General features: G+C 48.6%; 1 protein-coding gene across 3 annotated transcripts in view; it reads left to right on the forward strand.

Annotated features, from left to right (window-relative positions):
- Positions 1-10,247, forward strand: part of LOC140724182 (NACHT, LRR and PYD domains-containing protein 3-like) — a 431,143-nt gene extending 420,896 nt beyond the window's left edge. For all 3 annotated transcript variants that reach the window (XM_073038668.1, XM_073038667.1, XM_073038669.1), the window contains 6 exons: positions 3,796-3,882; positions 8,172-8,342; positions 8,496-8,666; positions 8,822-8,992; positions 9,148-9,315; positions 9,480-10,247. In XM_073038668.1, coding sequence (XP_072894769.1) covers positions 3,796-3,882; positions 8,172-8,342; positions 8,496-8,666; positions 8,822-8,992; positions 9,148-9,315; positions 9,480-9,582 — 871 coding nt within the window. In that variant the 3' untranslated portion in view covers positions 9,583-10,247. The remainder of the gene's footprint in view (positions 1-3,795; positions 3,883-8,171; positions 8,343-8,495; positions 8,667-8,821; positions 8,993-9,147; positions 9,316-9,479) is intronic.
- Positions 10,248-23,636: the final 13,389 nt, after the last annotated feature.

Below are 23,636 nucleotides of genomic sequence, written 5' to 3' on the forward strand. Positions count from 1 at the left end.
CCCATCTCCCTTCCTCCAGTAGGATCTCTCTTCCACATCCCCTTTCCTCCTTTGGGATCTCTCTTCCCCATCCCACTTCATCTTGTGGGATTGCTCATCCCCATCTCCTTCCCTCCTGTGGGATCTCTCCTCCCCATCCCACTTCATCCTGTGGGATTGCTCTTCTCCATCCACCTGCCTCCTGTGGGATTTCTCTTCCCCATCTCCCTTCCTCCTGTGGGATCTCTTACACATCCCACTTCCTCCTCTGGTTTATCTCTTCCCCATCCCCATTCCTCCTTTGGGATCGCACGTCCATCCGACATCCTTCTTTGGGATCTCTCATCCCCATCCCACATCCTCCGATGGAATTTATCTTCCCAACCCCTTTCTTCATGTGGGATCTCTCTTACCCATCCCCTTACTCCTGTACGGCCTCTGTTCGAATTGCCGCCACTTCCTGTCGGATACACCCACATCCTATGGGGTCTCTCTTCAGAAGGAATGGGGAAGGGGAAGGGAGATCCAACAGCAGGAATGATGGGAAGAGAGATCCCACAGGAGGAAGGGGGATGGGGAAGAGAGATCCCACAGGAGGAAGGGGAATGGGGAAGAGAGATCCCAGAGGAAAAAGGGGGATAGGGAAGAGAGATCCCACAGGAGGATGGGGGATGGGTAAGAGAGATACCAGAGGAGGAAGGGACATGAGAAAGACAGATTCCACAGGAAGAGGGGAATGGGAACAGAGGCCGAACAGCAGGAAATGGTGCAGTGAAGAGAGAGCCCAGAGGAGGTCAGATGGACGAGTGATCTAAAACCAGGAAGGGGAATGTGGAAGGGAGATCCCATAAGAAGTGTGTGACTCCCTATCACCCTTTCTCCTGTGCGGCCTCCGTTCCCATCCCCACACTTCCTGTGGGATCGCTCTTCCCCATCCCCCTTCCTTCTGTTGGATCTCTCTTCCCCATCTCCCTTCCTCCTGTGGGTCCTCTGTTCTCATGCCCCCTCAACCTGTGGGATCTCTCTTTCCCAAACCCATTCCTCCTGAGTTATCTCTCCGACTCATCACCCATCCTCCTGTATGATCTCTCTTCCCCATCCCCTTTCCTCCTGTATGATCTCTCTTCACCATTCCCTTTCCTCCTGTATGGTCTCTCTTCCCCATCCCCCTTCCTCCAGTATGATCTCTCTTCCCCATCCCCTTTCCTCCTGTATGATCTCTCTTCCCCATCCCCCTTCCTCCTGTGGTATCTCTCTTCCCATCCCCCTTCCTCCGGTGGTATCTCTCTTCCCAATCCCCCATCCTCCTGTGGGATCTCACTTCCACATCCCCCTTCCTCCTGTGGGATCTCTCTTCCCCATCCCCCTTCCTCCTGTGGGTCCTCTGTTCTCATGCCCCCTCAACCTATGGGATCTCTCTTTCCCAAATCCATTCCTCCTGAGTTATCTCTCCGACTCATCACCCATCCGCCTGTATGATCTCTCTTCCCCATCCACTTTCCCCCTGTATGATCTCTCTTCCCCATTCCCTTTCCTCCTGTATGGTCTCTCTTCATCATCCCTCCTCTTCCTGTGGGATCTCTCTTCCCCATCCCCCTTCCTCCTGTAGTATCTCCCTTCCAATCCCCCTTCCTCCTGTGGGATCTTTCCTTCCCCATTCCCAGTCCTCCTGTGGTATCTCTCTTCCCCATCCCCCATCCTCCTGTGGGATCTCTCCTTCCACGTCCCCCTTCCTCCTGTGGGATCTCACTTCCCCATCCCCCTTCCTCTTGTGGTATCTCTCTTCCCCATCCACCTTCCTCCTGTGGGATCTCTCTTCCCCATCCCCCTTCCTCTTGTGGTATCTCTCTTCCCCATCCACCTTCGGCCTGTGGGATCTCTCTTCCCCATCCACCTTCGGCCTGTGGGGTCTTCGTTCCCATTCCCTCCACTTCCTGTGGGATCCTACCCCATCCCCCTTCCTACTTTTAGATCGCTCGTCCACCCTACCTCCTCCTGATCTCTCTTCGCAATCCCCCTTCTTGCTGTTCGGCCTCGGTTCCCATTCCCTCTTCCTGTGGCATCTGTCTGTCTCATCTTCCTTCCTCCAGTGGGATTTTTCACCCCATTCCTCTTCCTCCATTGTGATCACTCGTCCATCTGAATTTCTCCCGTGGGATCTCTATTCACCATCTCCCTTTCTCGTGTGTGGCCTCTGTTCCCATTCCCCACTCTTCTTTTGGAATCTCTCCTCCACATCCCCCTTCATCCAATGGGATTTATCATCCCCACCACCTTTCTTCCTGTGGGATCTCTCTTCCCCAACCCTGCTGTTGGATCTCCTTTCCCCTTCCCCTTTAATGCTGTGGGCTCTCTCTTTCCCAGCCCCCTTCCTCCTGTGGGATCTCTGTTCCCTACCCCTCTTCCTCCTGTGCGTTCTCTCTTCCCCATCCCCCTTCCTCCTGTGGGATGTCACTTCCCCATCGCTTTTCCTCCTGTGGGATCTCTTAGCCATCCCCTTTCCTCATGTTGGATCTCTCTTCCAAATCCCCATTCCTCCTGTGGGATCTCTGTTCCCATTCCCCTCTTCCTGTGGCATGTGTCTTTCTCGTGTCCCTTCCTCCTGTGGGATCTCTCTTCCTCTTCCTCCAGTGGGATATCTCATCCCCATCCTCTTTCTTACAGTGGGATCTCTCTTCCCCATCCCCCTTCCTCCTGTGGGATCTCTTACCCATCCCCCATCCTCCTCTGGTTTATCTCTTCCCCATCCCCCTTCCTCCTGTGGGATCTCTCTTCCCCATTCCACTTCCTCCTGTGGGATTGCTCTTCCCCATCCCCCTTCCTCCGATGGGATTTATCTTCCCCACCCCCTTTCTTCCTGTGGGATCTCTCTTCCCATCCCACATACTCCTGTGGGATCTCTGTTCCCCATCCTCCAATATTCTTGTGGGATCTCCCTTCCACATCTTCCTTCTTCTTCAGGGATCTATCTCTTCCCCATCTCCCTTCCATCTGTGGGATCTCTTTTCACCATCCCCCTTCATGTTGTTGGGCCTCTGTTCCCTTTCCCCTCTTCCTGAGGCATCTATCTTTCTCATCTCCCTTCCTCCAGTGGGATATCTCTTCCCCATCCGCCTTCCTCCTCTGGGATCTCTCTTCCCCATCCCACTTCCTCCAGTGGGATCACACTTCCCCATCCGCCTTCCTCCTCTGGGATCTCTCTTCCCCATCCCCATTTCTCCTGTGGGATCTCTCTTCACCATCCCCCTTTCTCCTGTGGGATCTCTCTTCCCCATCCCCCTTTCTCCTGTGGGATCTCTCTTCCCCATCCCCCTTCCTCCTGAGGGATCTCTCTTCCCCATCCCCCTTTCTCCTGTAGGATCTCTCTTCCCCATCCCCCTTCCTCCAGAGGGATTTCTCCTCCCCATCCCCCTTCCTCCTGTGGGATCTCTATTCACCATCACACTTTCTCGTATGGGGCCTCTGTTCCCATCCCCCACTCTTCTTGTGGGATCTCTCTATCCCATCCCTTTAGCTCGGGTGGGTCTATTTCAAAATGTCCCATTGACATTTCTGCATTTCGGTCAGGAACACTTTTCTCTCTATCGGGGAATGGGACAGAATATGTGGAGATTACAGGGTCACACCGACAGACTAAATCACCCACGTTCGGCGAATACCCTGGAGCTGGGCAGTGAGGGACATTGACAGTGATGGGAACTCCGATCAGTGATTTACTGAAGGGTTTAATGTTTCCTGAAATATCCGAGTGAGAGAAATTCCCCCAGACCCACGGTTTGAATCACTTTGTTCATCAATCTGTCTGTTTGTGTTTAGACTTGGGGAGAACCAACTGGGAGATTCAGGAGTTAAACTTGTGTCTGCAGCTCTGAGGAACCCGGAGTGTAAAATACAGAAACTGGGGTAAGTACCAGACTGTGGGAGATTGTGTTTACAGTCACTGGGTGTCTGACAATGAACATTAGTGTGATCAGTAGAAACAAAGAAACATAGAAAACATACAGGACAATACAGGCCCTTCGGCACACAAAGCTGTGCTGAACATGTTTCTACCTTAGAATTACCTCGGTTTTACCCATAGCCCTCCATATTTCTAAGCTCCATGTAGCCATCCTGGAGTTAAAAGATCCGATCGTTTCCCCCTCCACCACCGCCGCCAGCAGCCCATTCCACGCAGTCACCACTCTCTGTGTAAAAAAACTTACCCCTGACATCTCCTCTGTACCTACTTCCTAGCATCTTAAAGTATGCCCTCTCGTGTTAGCCATTTCAGCCCTGGGGAAAAGCCTCTGACTATCCACACGATCAATCCCTCACATTATCTTGTACACCTCTATCAAATCACCTCTCATCCTCTGTCTCTCCAAGAGAAAAGGCCGAGTTCACTCAACCTATTCTCATAAGGCATGCTCCCCAATCCAGGCAACATCCTTGTAAATCTCCTCGACACCCTTTCAATGGTTTCCATGTCCTTACTATAGTGAGACGACCAGAACTGAGCACAGTACTCCAAGTGGGGTCTGATCAGTGTCTTATATAGCTGCAACATATAACCATAACAGCACGGAAACAGGCCGTCTTGGCCCTTCTAGTCCGTGCCGAACGCTTACTCTCACCTAGTCCCACCGACCTGCACTCAGCCCATAACCCTCCATTCCATTCCTGTCCATATTCCTATGCAATTTTACTTTAAATGACAATACCGAACCTGCCTCTACCACTTCTACTGGAAGCTCATTCCACACAGCCACCACTCTCTGAGTAAAGAAATTCCCCCTCGTGTTACCCTTAAACTTTTGCCCCTTAACTCTCAAATCATTCCTCTTGTTTGAATCTCCCCTACTCTCAATGCAAAAAGCCTATCCACGTCAACTCGATCTATCCCCATCATAACCTGTCAACTCTTAAACATTACCTCTCGACTCTTAAACTCAATCCCATGACTGATGAAGGCCAATACACCGTACGCCTTTTTAGCTACAGAGTCAACCTGCATAGCAGCTTTGAATGTCCTATGTACTCGGACCCCAAGATCCCTCTGATCCTCCACACTGTCAAGACTCTTACCATTAACACTATATTCTACCAGCATATTTGACCTACCAAAATGAACCACTTCACACTTATCTGGGTTGAACTCCATTTGCAACTTCACAGCCCAGTTTTGCATTCTTTTGGTGTCCTGCTGTGATCTCTGACAGCCCTCCACACTATCCACAACACCCCCAACCTTTGTGTCATCAGCAAACTTACTAACACTACCCTCCACTTCCTCATCCAGGTCATTTATAAAAATCACAAAGACTAGGGGTCCCAGAACAGGTCCCTGAGGCACACCACTGGTCACCATCCTCCATGCAGAATATGACCCATCTACAACCACTCTTTGTCTTCTGTAGGCAAGCCAGTTCTGGATCCACAAAGCAATGTCCCCTTGGATCTCATGCCTCCTTACTTTCTCAATAAGCCTTGCATGGGGTACCTTATCAAATGCCTTGCTGAAATCCATACACCCTACATCTACTGCTCTACCTTCCGGTCCCGGTGACTTATCCAAATTGATGCTTTCCAAAAGCTCCACCCCATCCTCTTTCTTAATATCTACATTCTCAAGCTTTTCAGTCCACTGCAAGTCATCCCTACAATTGCCAAGATCCTTTTTCCGTTATGAACACCGAAGCAAATGGTTTATTAAATACCTCCGCTATTTCCTCCGGTTCCATACACACTTTTCCATTGTCACACCAGTTTGATCCTATTCTGTCACATCTTATCCTCTTGCTCTTCACATACTTGCAGAATGCTTTGGGGTTTTCCTTAATCCTGTCCGCCAAGGCCTTCTCATGGCCCCTTCTAGCTCTCCTGATTTCATTCTTAAGCTCCTTCCTGCTAGCCTTATAATCTTCCAGATTCATATCATTAACTCGTTTTTTGAACCTTTCATAAGCTCTTCTTTTCTTCTTGACTTGATTTACAACGGCCTTTGTGCACCATGGATCTTGTACCCTATCATCCTTTCCATGTCTCATTGGAACGTACCTACTCAGAACCCCATGCAAATATCCCCTGAACATTTTCTACGTTTGTTCGGTACGTTTCCCTGAGAAAATCTGTTTCCAATTTATGCTTACAAGTTCCAGCCTGATAGCCTCATAGTTCTCCTTTCTCCAATTAAAGGTTTCCCTAACTTGTCTGTTTCTATCCCTCTCTAATGCTATGGTAAAAGAGATAGAATTGTGATCACTATCTCCAAAATGCTCTCCCACTGAGAGACCTGACACCAGGCCAGGTTCATTTCCCAATAGCAGATCAAGTACAGCCTCTCCTCTTGTAGGCTTATCTACATATTGCGTCAAGAAACCATCCTGAAAACACCTAACAAATTCCACCCCATCTAAACTCCTCACTCTAGAGAGCTGTCAATCAATATTTGGGAAGTTAGAATCTCACACCTCAACAACCCTGTTATTATTACTCCTTTCCAGAATCTGTCTCCCTTTCTGCTCCTCGATGTCCCTATTACTGTTGGGTGGTCTATACAAAACACCCAGTAGAATTATTGACCCCTTCCTGTTTCTAACTTCCACCCACAGAGACGCCGTAGACAACCCCTCCATGACGTCCTCCTTTTCTGTAGCCGTGACACTATCTCTGATCAACAGTGCCAGGTCCCCACCTCTTTTGCCTCCCTCACTGTCCTTTCTGAAACAATTAAAGCCTGGCATCTGAAGTAGCCGTTCCTGCCCCTGAGCCATCCTAGTCTCTCTAATGACCACCACATCATAGATCCAAGAGCTGATCCACACTCGAAGCTCATCCGCTTTATTCATCATACTCCTTACATTAAAATAGACACATCTCAAACCATCGGACTGAATGTGTCCCTTCTCTTTCTCCTGCCTATCCTCCCTTTTGCATTTTCTCCAAATTTTCTCTATTTGTGAGCCAACCTTCCTCTCCTCCGTCATATCAGTTCATTTCCCACCCCCAGCAATTCTATTTAAACTCTCCGCAACAGCCTTAGCAAACCTTCCTGCCAGGATATTGGTCCCCCTGGGATTCAAGTGCAACCCGTCATTTTTGCACAGGTCATACCTGCCCCAAAAGAGGTCCTAATGATCCAGAAATCTGAATCGCTCCCTCCTGCTCCAATCCCTCAGCCACACGTTTATTCTTAACCTCATCCTATTCCTATTCTCACTGTCTTGTTGCACAGGCAGTAATCCCGAGATTACTACCTGTGCGTTCCTGTTTCTCAACTTACATCCTAACTCCCTGTAGTCTGTTTTCAGGACCTCTTCCCTTTTCCTACCTATGTCATTGGTACCAATATGTACCACGACCTCTGGCTGTTCTCACTCCCACTGCAGGCTATCTTGGACGTGATCTGAAAATCACAGACCCTGGCACCTGCGAGGCAAACTACTATCTGAGCTTCTTTACTGCGTCCACAGAATCATCTGTCTGACCCCCTAACTATAGTCCTCTATCTCTGCTGCCTTCCTCTTCCTTTCCCCACCCTTCTGAACCACAGGGCCAGACTCTGTGCCAGAGGTGTAGCTGTTGTTGCTCCCTCTCCAGCCGTACTCGAACAGGATAACTTATTGGCAAGGGGTACAGCCACAGGGGTACTCTCTAGAACGTGCTTCTTGCCCTTCCCTCTCCTGACTGTGGCCCACTTCTTCAGTCTCCCGTGGCCCCGGTGTGACCACCTGCCAGTAACTCCTCTCTATCACCTCCTCACTCTCCCTGACCAGATGAAGGTCATCGAGCTGCATCTCCAGTTCCCTAACTCGGTCCCTAAGGAGCTGCAGCTCGACACACCGGGTGCAGATGTTGCCGTCCAGGAGGCTGGGAGTCTCCAGGATCTCCCACATCTGACACCGAGCACAGAAGACCAGCCTCACACACATACTCTCTGTCTGTATTGTAAACAGATAACCTACCTCGCCTCGACCCTTTATCGCCGAAGCCCCGTTGAGCCAAAGCCTTCCTACTCTGTCTCCCGCTCCTCTGACGCTCGCTCTGTAAATCTGTCTTCCTTTTAAACTCTTCTCGCTGTTCTCACTGGCCGACTTGCGCAGTCGTGCTGAAGAAAAACAAATCAGTAATTGTGTTACTGATAAACACTGGGGATTTGTACCGTCTCCTGTCTCTCTGTGTCCATCACCCTCACTCTCTCTCATCTCCAGGCTGAACAGTGTCGGTCTCACAGATTCTGGTGCCGAGGATCTCGCCTCCGCTCTCAGTACAAACCCATCACTGACGGAGCTGAGCCTGAGTGAGAATAAACTGGGAGATTCAGGAGTGAAATTGGTGTCTGCGTCTCTGAGGAACCCGGAGTGGAAAATACAGAAATTGCTGTAAGTACCAGACTGTGGGAGATTGTGTTTACAGTCACTGGGTGTCTGACACTGAACGTTAATGTGATCAGTAATTGTGTTACTGATAAACACTGAGGATGTGTACCGTCTCCTGTCTCTGTGTCCTTCACCCTCACTCTCTCTCATCTCCAGGCTGAGGAATGTCGGTCTCACAGATTCTGGTGCCGAGGATCTCGCCTCCGCTCTCAGTACAAACCCATCACTGACGGAGCTGAACCTGAGTGGTAATAAACTGGGGAATTCAGGAGTGAAACTGGTGTCTGCGGCTCTGAGGAACCCGGAGTGTAAAATACAGAAACTGGGGTAAGTACCAGACTGTCGGAGATTGTGTTTACAGTCACTGGGTGTCTGACACTGAACATTACTGTGATCAGTAATTGTGTTACTGATAAACACTGAGGATGTGTACCGTCTCCTGTCTCTCTGTGTCCTTCACCCTCACTCTCTCTCATCTCCAGGCTGTGGGATGTCGGTCTCCTAGATTCTGGTGCCGAGGATCTCGCCTCCGCTCTCAGTACAAACCCATCACTGACGGAGTTGGACCTGAGTGGTAATAAACTGGGAGATTCAGGAGTGAAACTGGTGTCTGCGGCTCTGAGGAACCCGGAGTGTAAAATACAGAAACTGGGGTAAGTACCAGACTGTGGGAGATTGTGTTTACAGTCACTGGGTGTCTGACACTGAACATTAATGTGATCAGTAATTGTGTTACTGATAAACACTGGGGATTTGTACCGTCTCCTGTCTCTCTGTGTCCTTCACCCTCACTCTCTCTCATCTCCAGGCTGTTCCGTGTCGGTCTCACAGATTCTGGTGCCGAGGATCTCGTCTCCGCTCTCAGTACACACCCATCACTGATGGAGCTGAACCTGGGATCAAACTCTCTGACAGACCGATCTGTCCCCGCTCTCCGCCGCCTCATACAGACCCTCCCGAGTCTGGAGCGGATCCAGTGAGTGTTTGTGTTAATGATCAATGTGATAAAATATCAGCGGATCCGCGGTTTTTCCGGTTATATTTGTCTGTGAGTGTTGTTGAAACATTAACCCCGGTCCCCTGTTACTGATACTGTTGTGTCATCTGTTTATTTCATCTTTATTTTCCCATCCATTTCAGGCTGCGGGACAATCGGTTCAGTCGGACCGGGGGGAAGGAACTGAGATCTCTGCAGGAACTCAGACCCGGACTGACAGTGATCTGTGAACATCTGAATGTGTGAACATCCCCGCCCGCGGGATGGGGACATTTGGCCGACTCCCCGCCCTCCCCTTTAACTCCCGACCTTACCTTTAATGGCCGCGCGCCCGGGGTGATTCCCAACAATTTAAAAGGAACCGGCTCTGGTCTCGCGCTGTGCGTCGCTCGGAACGGTCCCGCCGTGACGTATTTCCGCCTGTTGTCCGGCGGGACAGCTTCCGCCGGATGTGCGTTGTTGGAGACTCCCACGTGACACCCCGGGGAATTTCCCAGACCGGAAGAGCCCGGGGGCCGGGGCTCAGTCTGGGACACCGGTGTCCCGGGGTGGGGGGGATGATCCCGGGAGAGAATCCTTTTGCTCCCTTTGTTGAGGGCGGTGCATTCGGCAGCCTGGCCGATATAATGATGTTAAATTGACAAATCCCTCGGCAGTGACCCTGGATCTGCAGCGATGCCGGACACGGCCCTGAAGTGTGATTTTATAATCATCAGTTCCCAGATGCAGAGTGACGGTGAAAGACGGGACTGATTATTCAACCGGTCACTTCTTGTCGCTGGTCAGTTAATTGTGTGTGACTGTGAGTGAGTCGGGAGCAGCTTATTTATTCCCGCACGTCAGAAGCTCATACATTGTTTAATTTACATTTGTCATGATGAAATCAATAAACCGCTGTAACTTCCTGTCCTGCTGCCGGACTCGAGTTTTATTTGAGGTTTCTGCTGCCCCCCGCAGCCTGTGCACTGCAACAGTGGGTCGGAGCTCCTCACACTGACACAGCAGCGTCTCAGCTCCAGGCTGAGGCAGGTCGGACTGGCAGAGTCTGGGTGTTCAGGATCTCATCTCCACCCAACCCCCTTTCTGGCTAACTAACGCGCTCCTGCTCCCCGCAGACAGATAAAATCGACGTGAGTCCACTGAGGTCCGAAGTACGAGAGGGATGGGGAATGGAAAACCGGCGTCACCACAGAGTGAATTTCCCTCCACTCCGTCCCGTCACACACACACCCGGGGTCAGACACAGAGTGAATCTCCCTCCACACCGTCCCATCACACACTCCCGGGGTCAGACACAGAGTGAATCTCCCTCCACACCGTCCCATCACACACTCCCGGGGTCAGACACAGAGTGAATTTCCCTCCACTCCGTCACGTCACACACACACCCGGGGTCAGACACAGCGTGAATCTCCCTCCAAATTGTCCCATCATACATTCCCAGATCAGACACAAAGTTAGGCTCAGACACAAAGTTAAGCTCCCTCAACACCGTCCCATCACACACTCCCGGGTTCAGACACAGAGTGAAGCTCCCTCCACACCGTCCCAACACAAACTCCCTGAGTCAGGCACAGAGTGAATCTCCCTCCACACTGTCCCATGACACAGGCCGGGAGTCACACACAGTGTGAAACTCACTCCGCACCGTCCCATCACACACTCCCGGGGTCAGACACAGAGTGACTCTCCCTCCGGCTAAAGACGTTCCTCATCATCTCCGTTTTAAACAATGCATCTCTATCCACACCCGAGGAAATCCGCAGATGCTGGAATTCAAGCAACACACACAAAGTGGAACACAGCAGGTCAGGCAGCGTCTATAGGAAGAAGCACTGTCGACGTTTCTGGCCGAGACCCTTCATCAGGACTAACTGAAAGAAAAGATAGCAAGATATTTGAAAGTAGGAGGGGGAGGGGGAAATGCAAAATGATAGGAGAAGACCGGAGGGGGTGGGGTGAAGCTGAGAGCCGGAAAGTTGATTGGGAAAAGAGATACAGAGCTGGAGAAGGGAAAGAATCAAGGGACGGGAGGCCTAGGGAGAAAGAAAGGGGGAGGGCAGCACCAGATGGAGATGGAGAACAGGCAGAGTGATGGGCAGAGAGAGAACAAAAAGGGGAGGGGGAAGTAAATAAATGAATCAGGGATGGAGCATTTCCGCCTCTGATCTCTCTCTCTTGATCTTACACACACACACACACACACACACACACACACACACACACACACACACACACACACACACACACACACGCACACACACACACACACACACACACGCGCACGCACGCACAAGCACAGAAACTATTCAGAATAACTGAGGGACTGTTCGGAACGTTGCCGTTCAGAATGCCACATATCACAGGTCGATTTCTTGAATTAAGTTGCCCAAAAACGCACATTAAAACAACAGATGATGGGAGTTTGAGGTAAAATTAAAATACTGGAAACTAATAAAGTCTGATAGCAATTGTAGCAAGTGGACATTCAGATTGCAGACACTGGAGAACCTGCTTTTCTGTATCATTCTTTTTATAGTTCATTCCCTGTAACAGTACTTAAAAACAGTATTGAGAAAACTTTGTTCATAGTTGAATGCGAGCGCGGAATGTCGAACCATTTGGATTTGGTTTCAGCAGAGAAGCCGCTCCCCGCTCTGAGGAATGTCTGCGTGTCGGAATCTGCCCTGTGGACAGGCAGCAGCTTGACACAGAAAATCGCGCTGTGAGTCTCACCGAACAGCAAGCCGGCCCCTCCCCCATATGTACTGAATGATCCTTGCCTGATTGTCTGTATGAAGGTGGAAGAAAGCGACCTGAAAATATATCCAGACCGAGACAGAACATTCTAGGATAATTGAGGTGAGACTAATTCAGCTTCTGATATTTATTTCCGATCTTTATTTCCGATTAGCGCGTTATCTGTGTTTTGACATATAACCCTCCTCTGGCGGTGGTGGTAATATTGATCCTGCAGTTTTCATCTGAACTACTGAGCTCGTCGAGATTTAAAAAATACAGTTCTCAGACCAGGGTTTACGATTTCAAAGCACGCGGACTGTTTTGGCAGCAGGAGTTCCGTTTCCAAGTCTTGTCATTTCAGATGAATTCGTGTTGTTTTCTCTTTGCGAATGTGTTCATTGTGGGCGTTTCAAGCTGATTTCCTCAATGTCCTGCAGAAGCAAAGTCCTCAATTCTGTTCAGGGCCTCGATACGTAGTAAACAGTGGGGTGGGGTGGGGGAGGGGAATAGGTGACTAGTTACAGAAAGCGGCGGGCGGCACTGCGGAACAAAAGTCATGATCTCACTGTATGGGGCAGCAGTCTGGATGGGCAGAGTGGCCAACTTCTGTGAGTTATTTTCACAAGAAATTCTCTGACCACTGTTATTCTAAACCGATGAGTACAGTCCAAGATGTAAGTTACCTCTCGCAAAACCAAAAACTAACATTGCAGTAATTTTATCATTCAGTTCGCTGACATAGACGTTACGCAAAAATGGACCCAGCGCCGATCCCCGCGGCACCCGACTGCTCACTGGTGATGATCAGTCCATTTTCTACCTCTTACTGGCTTCTCCCGAGAAGCCGATGTCAAAGCCAGTTTAACACATCACCTCGAATGCCAAGCCTCTGAACCTTCTTAACTAATCTCCCATGTGAGACCCTGCCAAATACCTTGCTAAATTGTTCAAAATTATTCAGGAATATTTCAATTCAGTAAATCAACTGTCCTTTCTCCCAGAGCAGGAAGTTGTCACGATCCACTCATTTCAGTTAATTTCCTTTCCCCCGCGTTCCAATGGGCTCCTTGATTGGGGTACCTGATCCTCTTTCGAACCGGCAGCATAGAAACTATGGCTCACATCTACTCGCTGCGGGTGCGTCTCCGGGGTTGTGTGGCAATGCTCGTTCCGGCCGCCAGGAATTTGGACCGTCTTCCAAGACGCCGAGAATAGTGGACTGTAAGTTGCTTCGGTGCCCGGGTTGCTTTGAGAATTCTGTTGCTCCCCTGGCCAGCTGAGTTGTCGGCCGTTTACCGCCACTCTGAATAAAGATACGAATTGTCTGTTGTTGTTTGTTCTTGTCCTCTTGTGTCCAGCTGAGTACTGCAGGCCGTTTTGCTGCTACCTCCGAGCCAAGATAGTTGTTTGGTTTTGTCGTCCCGTGTCCAAGTCCAAGTCCAGGCTCCGTGTCTACAACCATTCCTTGTGGGTAAGACAGTTCTGGATCCACAAACCACAAAGCAATGTCCCCTTGGACCCATTGCCCTCTTACTTTCTCAATTACCCTTGCATGGGGTACCTTATCAACTGCCTCACTGAAATCCATATACACTACATCTACCGCTTTACCTTCGCCAATGTGTTTAGTCATATTCTCAAAAAATTCAGTCAGGCTCGTAAGGCACGACTTGCCTTTGACAAAGCCATGCTGACTATTCCTAATCATATTATGCCTCTCCAGATGTTCATAAATCCTGCTTCTCAGGATCTTCTGCATCAACTTACCAACCACAGAATTAAGACTCGCTGGCCTATAATTTCCTGGGCTATCTCAATTCCCTTTTTTGAATGAGGGAACAACATCCGCAACCCTCCAATCATACTTTTGTTATCCTACTTTATATTATTGTCTAGTCTGCCCTCATAGTTCATCTTTTCTATTTTTATAGCTGTTTTTAGTTGCCTTTTGTTGGATTTTAAAAGCTTTCCAATCATCCATCTTCCTACTCAGCTTGCTTCCTTATTTGCCCTTTCCTTGGCTTTTATGCAGTTTTTAACTTCCTTTGTCAGCCATGGTTGCCTACGCCTGCCATTTGAGAATTTGCTCCTTTGTAGGGAATAATAATCCTGCGCCTTCTGAACTATTCTCAGAAGCCTCAGCCATTTCTTCTCTGCCGTCATCCTGTCAGTATCCTCCTCGAGTCCAGCTGGGCAAGCTCCCCTCTCATGCCTCAGTAATTCCCTTTGTTCCAGTACGACGCTGATACATGCGAGTTATGCTTCACCCTCTCCAACTGCAGTATGAATTCGATCATATTATGCCCACAGCCTCCTAAGGGTTAATTTACGTTAAGCTTCCTAGTAATATCCGGATTATTACTCAAGACCCAGTCTAAGATAGCCTTTCCCCGAGTGGGCTCAAGCACAAGCTGCTCTAAAGAGCCATCTCGTAGCCATTCAATAAATTCGCTCTTACCGATAGAGACACACCACAGCCTGTGCCTTCCTGTCTGTTCTTTCGAAAAAAAATGTTTATCCTTTGATATTTATCTTCCAACTACGGGCTTCTTTAAGCCACGAATGTCTCCCAACAGCTCTAATAAATATGCCCACGAGAATGTAGGCCCCCCTCGGGTTTGGTACAGGTCCCACCTGTGCAATTGTGAAATTACCATGTACAACAGCAGTATTTGATTGATTTTCTGGCCATTAAAAGCTGCAATGATATACTGACACTCGAGTGTATTGTTGTGCAGCCTCTGCTGAGAACAAGCCCTCTTGAAGCGACATGTCCCAACGTAGCATTTCTGTGAGTCCTAATGAGCAAATACCAACCAGTAATTTACATTTATATACGTCAGGTATCGTTAGGTATTTTCTATGAATTGAATTGTCAGATTCTTTGACCCTGTGATTAAGGAGAAGTGGGAATTGGAAGGAAGCTCTGTTCCCATTTCAACGTGTACAAAGGGAACGGGATATACCTTGCAGGCAGGTCTGCTGGAGTTGCTGGTGTCTGTTTAAACTCGGCTGATATGAGGGATGGAAGCTGCGTGTTAGGTCAAGTGATGGAGCAGTTGATATAAGTGTAGACATAACATTCAGAGAGACTGTGTCAGGATAAGCTGTGGACAGGGCATCATGTAGTCAATTGGATGCTTTGAAATGTGCTTACGTCAACACAATAAGTATGAAGAATAGCAGTAACTTAGTACAATGTTCAGTAGATAGATGATACATGTTTACACCGTATTTTATGAGTAAAAGTCGGAAACAGTAAGGAAATAATCACACTGGGAGTGTTCTATCGCAACTCTCCACCCCAGTGTTCACCGGGACAAGGAGTAGCAGACACAGATTCAGTGTAGGTGAATGTCAGAAACAGGAAACGTGTAACACACACAAAATGCTGGAGGAACTCAGCAAGTCATGCAGCAACGATTGCAAAAAAAGTAGTTGACGTTTCAGACCGAATCCCTTCAACAGGATTAGTGTAACGGCAGGAAAGGTGTAATCGCCCTGGAAGTATTCGGTAGCCTCTCCTCCCACTAATGGCATTAGGACAATGAGGAGATGAGAAGCTGGTACCTTCTGGAAAGGTGAAAATATAACTTGATTGTTATAGTTGACGATTTCAATTTCCCTAGTGTGATTCCCACCTCTTTATTAAAAAATGCTTCAGGAAACTGGGCAGCACGCAATGCGAGTCCCGGAAGAATTCCTGACATACTATGTGGATGGGCCAGCTGGATGAGATGCCGTAGTGTGCCTAGCACTAGGCAGTGAACTTGATTAGGCGCCAGGCCTCTAGGTGGGCTTCCTTTTTGGAGGTGGAGCACAAAACTAGAGAATAAGATTTATGGTGAGAGGGGAATATTTAAAAGGTATGTGATCCACCACTTTTTCAAGCAGAGCTTGTACAATATGTGTAGTGAGCTGCCAGAGGAATAACAGAGGGACATTATTTAATGCAGTATTATTCAAGAAGCAGTTTAGATTGGTGCATAGAGGCTCGGGGCCCGGAGCGATTTGGGACTATCACGGGAAATTTGGAGCATCATGGTGGTCACTGTGGTCAGCATAGTCCCACTGGGCAGAAGGGACTGTATGCATGGTCTGTGACTCTATCATTGGGATGCAACAGATATCAGTGGACAGGCATGAAGCCATGGTTTAGACGTTGATAGTAATGGGGAATGTTTGCTCCCTACGACGACTGCTGCTCCGATACAGAGGATGAAAATACTGTCATGTTTGCAAAGTAATCGTGCTATCGCTGACTCACCAATAAGAGACAATCGGACTCGGTGTCTGCTTGTTGTGTGTAATTCAGAATGTCACCAGCAGGTGGGGCTTGCCTCCAGCTGGACCAAAGTTTAAGGAGGCGGGGCCCTGAGGGAAGATACAGGTAGGTGAGAAGAGGCAAAAAGCCAGTGACGGGAATAGAGCGAAATTTGTTTACCCGGAGGAGGAATTAACCATGCATTCATGTTGGAGGCTACCAAAGAATACAAGGTGGAATCGCAAACAAGAGAAAATCTGCAGATAACACACATAAAATGCTGGTGGAACACTGCAGGCCAGTCAGCATCTATAGGGGGAAGCACTGTCGACGTTTCGGTCCGAGACCCTTCGTCAGGACTGTGTCTGCTGTGTTCCACCAGCATTTTGTGTGTGTTGTTTGAATTTCCAACATCTGCAGATTTCCTCGTGTTTGCTCATTAAAATTTGCAGATGCTGAACATCAGTAATATACATAAAATGCTGGAGGAACCCAGACAGGCCAGACGGCATCAGGGAAAAGAGTAAACAGTCGGCGTTTCGAAACCTAGAGTCATGTTGAAGGAGCTTGTGCAGGGGTGTCAAACTCATTTTAGGTCACGGGCGGGATTGAGCAAAATGCAGCTTCATGCGGACCGGATCAGTCGGACGCGTGCGAACGCAGCTTTCGTTGCCTCCGTTTTTTCAGCCTGCTCTCATGTGTCTCCGTCTCTGCTATAACTACAAAGTGTTTCACTTTACAAATTCCGTTTCTTATGAAGAAGACTGCCGAGCAAGACAGCCGAATAAACACTAAAACCCCTGAAAACCTGGTACCTGAATAAACTGAATTAGCCATATCATACGCCATAGGCGCTTCGATTACTGGGGCCAGCATGAATAGTAATTAGATATTATCTCGCGGGCCAAAGATAATTCCACCGCGGGCCGGATTTGGCCCGCGGGCCTTGAGTTTGACATATATGTGTTGGAGTAATCATCAGATCAGTGAACAATGGCCATTGGTTTAATGGCCGTCAATCACAGGAATGGCCGTGTTTTTCGGTGCCTTTGACTTGGACCTTGTTCCTAACTGCAACAGTCGCTGTGTCAGAGCTTCACAGCCTCTTTCTGTTGAGGGCCAGGAGAGGAAGAGGGGTACATCTGTGGCATTCTGCCCACCCCATTCCCCTTCCTGCCACCGTGAGTTACTATCATCACTCTCTCCTGCAAGACTCTTGTCATTCCCGCCACGCCAGCCATCCGGATTTCTTGTCTCTCTCCACTGTCGGCCTCATTTCAAACCACCCCTCCCTCTGCGATTCACTTCCGCAACCCCCTCCACTGGTGAGATCTCTTTTTCTCAATCTTCTCCCTCCTGTGGGGATCTCTCTTCCCCATCAAACCCTCCTGCGGAATGCCTGTAGTCCATCCCTCTCCTGTGTGAATTATCCCACTAACTCCTTTGGATTATATCCCACCCATACTCCACCTTCTATAGGACTTCCTCGCATCCATCCCCCTAGTCCCCTCTGACACTCTCATGTCAGAAATATTTCCCTCCGTCGGCGAGTCAGTTTACCGAGCACACTGGAGCTGGGGTGTGAGGGGCATTGACAGCCTGACACTTCCGGAAGGTTTGATGCTTCGTGAATTTTACTTTATTTTATTGTAAAGATAAGGAAGAGGAACAGGACCTACGGACCCAACAATTTCTTCCTATCCAATTACACCAATATGACCAATTAACCTACGGAACCGTACACCTATGGGAAGTGGGAGGAAACTGGAGCACCCGGGGAAAACACACACAGTCACGGGCAGAATGGAAAAACAGACAGTCTCGGGAATGGAACCCGGTCGTTGGTGCTTTGACAGCAGAATGCTCACTGCTACACTACAGTACAGATCCTAAATTACCCATGGCAGAGAAACTCCTCCGGACCCAGGGTTTGAATCGCTTTGTTTATGTTTGTTTAGACTTGGCTGGAATGACGAGATTGATTCAGAGTGGAACCCGAGTCTGCGGCTCTGAGGAATCCGGAGTGTAAAATACAGAAACTGCGGTAAGTACCAGACTGTGGGAGATTGTGCTTACAGTCACTGAGTGTCTGACACTGAACATCAATGTGATCAGTAATTGTTTTACTGATGAACACTGGGGATTTGTACCGCTTTTGAGCAGCGTCCAATCTGAATCCGCAGTGTCCGCTGAATCCGAAGACGTCGCCCAATCAGGTTCGCCGACTGAGTACGTAAAGCATCGGCGCGCGGCAGGGAAGCTGGGAATTGTACAGAATAGTCGGTTTGCCCCTGAACTTGGTGGGAGCGGGGGGAATAAATCCCCAGCAAGGAATAAATCCTTGGTCGTTGATTCACAAAAGTCCATGGGTTGATTACACAAAGATCCGAAGTAAATATCAGAAGTTGTATTATCCACTCCTAAATTCCCCAAGTATGTTCTTGGATCCGTTTTGAAGTCTTTGAAACTGCCCTGGCCACTGCACCAAACGCTCCCTCTCGCCAGTCTCGCGATTGATTCGGAAGGTTCGGGTTGTTGTTCTGAGAGACTCGGAGCTCAGGTCTGTGTGACAGCAGCGGCCTGTCCGCCCACATTCCTCAGGACAGGGAGCGGCCTGTCTGCTGAAATCAAATCCTACCGGTTCGACGACTCACTCTCACTCAGGTGTGAACAATGCCACTTTAATATTGTGTTTAACCATTTCTGCTGCAGGGAAGAGTGATAGGATCATTAACGTGATTCAAAGAAAACTACCTGGGGTCTTCAACTCCCAACTTTACCAGTTACTCTACCCCGTTCGCAGCGAGTTTCCTGCATTTTATTTTCACTCCTGACTTGCGTCATCTGCATTATTTTAAAATATTTTTAAATATAAAAAAAGCAAATTTTAGAAAAATTGAGTTGTGAGGAAAGATCAAATAGGTTCGAACTTTATTCCTTTGAACGAAGAGAATCGAGAGGAGATATAACAGAGGTAGAGAAAATTATGAGGGGGATTGAGAGGGTAAACGCAATCAGTCGTTTTCCACTGAGGTTGTGTGGAGCTACAGCCAGAGGTCATGGGTGAAGGGTTGAAAATGAAAAGTTTCAGAGGATCATGAGGGGAAACATCTTCACTCAGAAGGTCCAGAGAGTGCGGAACCTGCTGCTGGCTACACATGTTACAAGCCAGTTCGATTTCACCCATTAAGAGATAGTCTGGGTGGGAGGGGTGTGGAGGGGTGTGGAGGGCTTTGGCCCCGGTACAGCTCGAAGGGATTAGGCAGTTTAAATGACTCAGCCGAAAGGCCTGTTTTTGTGTTGTATGTTTCTGTTTCACCTTGATCTCTGATGCATAACAGAGACAACGGGTTAACTAAACAGGGATCAGAAATAATTATCAGAATTTTAATTTTTCACAGCTTAATTCCCCAAGAATATTCTAACAAGGAGGATATGTTATGAAGACTTTTCAAGCTGCTCCTTCTCTCTGCCCCACGCGCTGATCTTTCGTAATCATGGTAACACACAAAATGCTGGAGGAACCCAGCAGGACCGGCAGCATCAATGGAACGGAGAAATAAGTCGAGCTTTCGGGCCCAGACACTTCAGTGGAGCTGGAAAGGAAGGGTAAAGAAGGCAGACCATGGATGCGGGTTGTTGTTCTGTGAAACTCGGAGCTCAGGGTCTGTGTGGAAGCATCGGCTGGACTCCACATTCCTCGGAACAGGGAACGGCCTTTCTGCTGGAATCAAATCCGACCGGTTCGACAATTCACTGTCATTCAGGTGTGAAATAACTCACTTTTATAATGTATTTAACAATTTCTGCTGCGGGGAAGACCGATAGAAACATTAATGTGTCTTTAAGAAATTTACCTGGGGTCTCGAACCAGCAACAATACCCGTTACAGTGCTGCGAGTTTCCAGCATTTTATGTTCCCCTCGGACTCGCATCAGCTGCAATTATTCTACAAGTATTTTCAGGATTCCTTCAAATAATTCCTAACCGCAACATTAACTTGGCTGTGTTCCCAGTTACGGCTGCCAGCAATTTTTAAATGTTTCCTGTAACCGCGAGGGTGAGGGGAGGGGGGGAGGGAGAGGCGGATGGAAAGGAGGAGAGTGCGGGTTGAAGGGGTGAGCAGGCGGAGGAGGGGCATGATGAGTGTGTGTAAGTTGGAAAGGGGGAAGATGAAGTTGCGTCAGGAGCAGGAAGAGTGGGAGAGAGTTAAAGAGATGGGAGACATGGAGAGGGTGAGAGAGAAGGGAGAGACAGAGGAAGAGGGGACAGTGAAACAGATGGAGGGAAAGGGGAGAGAAAGGAAGGGGCAGATAGAGGGCGGAGAGAGAGGGAGAGTTTGAGAGAAAGGGTATGAGGCATCGGGAGAGGGTAACTGAGAGGGGTATCGAGCGCGTCTGGGAGAGATGATAAAGAGTTGGAAAGAGGGTGAGTCACGGGTAAGGAGGGGAATAGGATCAGAGAGAGAAGGGTGGGAAAAGGGGAGAAGGGAGAGAGTGACGGGAGAGGGTTCAGCAGAATGTGAGAGACGATGATGGAGAGGGGTGCGAGGAGGGTTAGGTGAGGGAGAGGAAGGGGTGTGCACGAGGAGGCGTGGGAGGGCTGAGAGGGAAGTGCAGTGAGCAAGAAGGGTAAGTGACCGGGAAGCATACAGGAGAGGAATGAGTGAGGTGGGCGCCACGGAGAGAGGGGTGTGGAGGGGTACTCTTTGCATCTTGTGATCACAATGGCACCGCATTCAAAGAAAATATGGAAAAGCGTATCTGCACGGGTTGCGATTAAAATTTGGAAAGGACTGTTGATGGTATCAGAAATGACCTGGCCACTGTGGAATGGATCAGGCTGTTTTCTGGCAAAGGCATTCTAATAAGCGGGGGACCTTCAAGGGAGACATTTTGCGAGTATAAAGTTGTTAATGTGCCTATCAGAATAAAAGGCAAGGATAACTGGTTGAGGGAACCTTGTTTTATTTTTGAGAGATGTTGAGGCTCTGGTTACATAAAAGGAGTTCCTTCGTAGTTTAAGGGTGGCTGGTACTTACTGAGTATATGAAATGCAAGGTAGAACTTAAAAAAAAATCAAGTTTACTAAATGAATGCTTTGGGTGAAGGTTAGTACTAACGGATTATGCAGATTAGAACAAAAGGATTGCAAGGAATATCATTGGTCCCCTGGAAGATCAGAACAGTAAACCATACATGGAGCCAAAGGAGATGCGGAAATGACGAGATGGAAGCGATGGATATTCTGCATCTGTAATTCCGCAGGAGATGGATACAGAGTCTGTATAAGTACCGAGATCCTGGATCCTCTGTGGATTAGAGAGGATCCTCTGTTTCAGAAAAAAAGTCTAAAACTCTATAACATTCTCATAATGTTATAGGCAGGAGAGTCTGATATCAGTAGTGGGAAAGATTTTGGGAGCTATTCTAAGCGATAGGATATATGAATTATTTGATCGACATTGACTGATTATGGATAGTCAGCATGGCGTCGTACGTGGTTGGTCCCATCTCAGCAATCTTATAGATATTTGTGACGGTGTTACCACGAAAGTTGATGAAGACAAGGCAGTGGATATAGTCTTTATGGACTTTAGAAGAGAATTGCCAAGGTCTGGCATGGGAGGATAGTCAAGAAGGTTCAGACACTCGGCATTCAATAAACTGGATAAGACATTGCCCTGGTGGTAGAAACTAGAAAGTAGATAGTTACCACTCTGACTGGAGGCCTGAGACTAGTGAAAAGCTGCAGAGATCAGCGCCGGCTCGGTTGCTCTTTGTCATCGAAAGCAACAATCTACATGATAATGTCGTTAACTGGATCAGCAAAGTTGCAGAGAGCGACAAGATTAGGGGTGCAGTGGATAGTGAGGAAGGTTATCATGACTTGCAGCGGGAATTGGACCAGCTGCAAAAATGGGCTAAAAAACCCAAAAGTAATCTAACGCAGTGCGAGGTTTTGCACTTCAGCAAGACCAGCCAGGGTAGGACTGAAGCAGTGAACGATAGCGTACTGAGGAGTGTAGAAGAACGAAGGGGTCTGCGGTTACAGGTCCATAATTCATTGAATGTAGCGTGACAGTTCGATAGGGTCGTAAAGAAAACATTTTCAAACATTCGCCTTCATAAATCTATGTATTGAGTACAGGAGATGGGATGTTATGTTGAACTTTTATTAGACTTTGGAGTACAGTGTGAAGGATTAGTCACCGACCTGCAGTAAAGATGTGAATAAGGTTGTAGAATACTAAAACAATTTACAAGAATGTTGCCGGCTCTGGATGACCTGAGGTATAAGGACAGATTTAATAGGTTAGAAAATTGAGAGGGGATTTGATCGAGGTATACAAAATTATGAGGCATATAGGGCAAGTTTAAACAATCGTTTTCCACTGATGGTGAGTGGGACTGCAACCAAAGGTCATGGGTGAAGAGTGAAAGATGAAAAGTTTAAGAGGAACATGAGTGGAAACTTCTTCACTCAGTGGGTCGTGGAATGAGCGGCCAGCAAATGTAGTGCATGAGAACACCGTGTCACTGTTTAACTGATCGATTGGATGGTAGGTGTATGGTGGGTTATGGCCCCAGCGCAGGTCGGTGGGATTAATAATTTGGATGGTAGGTGTATGGTGGACTATGGTCCCGGCGCAGGTCGATGGGATTAATCATTTGGATGGTAGGGGTATTGTGGACTATGGCCCCAGCGCAGGTCGGTGGGATTAATAATTTGGATGGTAGGTGTATTGTGGACTATGGCCCCGGCGCAGGTCGGTGGGATTAATCATTTGGACGGTAGGGGTATGGTGGGCTGTGGTCCCAGCGCAGGTCGGTGGGATTAATAATTTGGATGGTAGGGGTATGGTGGACTATGGCCCCGGCGCAGGTCGGTGGGATTAATAATTTGGATGGTAGGTGTATGGTGGACTATGGCCCCGGCGCAGGTCGGTGGGATTAATAATTTGGATGGTAGGAGTATGGTGGACTATGGCCCCGGCGCAGGTCGGTGGGATTAATAATTTGGATGGTAGGGGTATGGTGGACTATGGCCCCGGCGCAGGTCGGTGGGATTAATAATTTGGATGGTAGGGGTATGGTGGACTATGGCCCCGGCGCAGGTCGGTGGGATTAATAATTTGGATGGTAGGTGTATGGTGGACTATGGCCCTGGCGCAGGTCGGTGGGATTAATAATTTGGATGGTAGGGGTATGGTGGACTATGGCCCCGGCGCAGGTCGGTGGGATTAATAATTTCGATGGTAGGTGTACGGTGGACTATGGCCCCTTCGCAGGTC

The sequence above is a fragment of the Hemitrygon akajei genome, unplaced genomic scaffold (genome assembly GCF_048418815.1).
Source record: "Hemitrygon akajei unplaced genomic scaffold, sHemAka1.3 Scf000171, whole genome shotgun sequence".
Lineage (NCBI taxonomy): Eukaryota > Metazoa > Chordata > Chondrichthyes > Myliobatiformes > Dasyatidae > Hemitrygon > Hemitrygon akajei.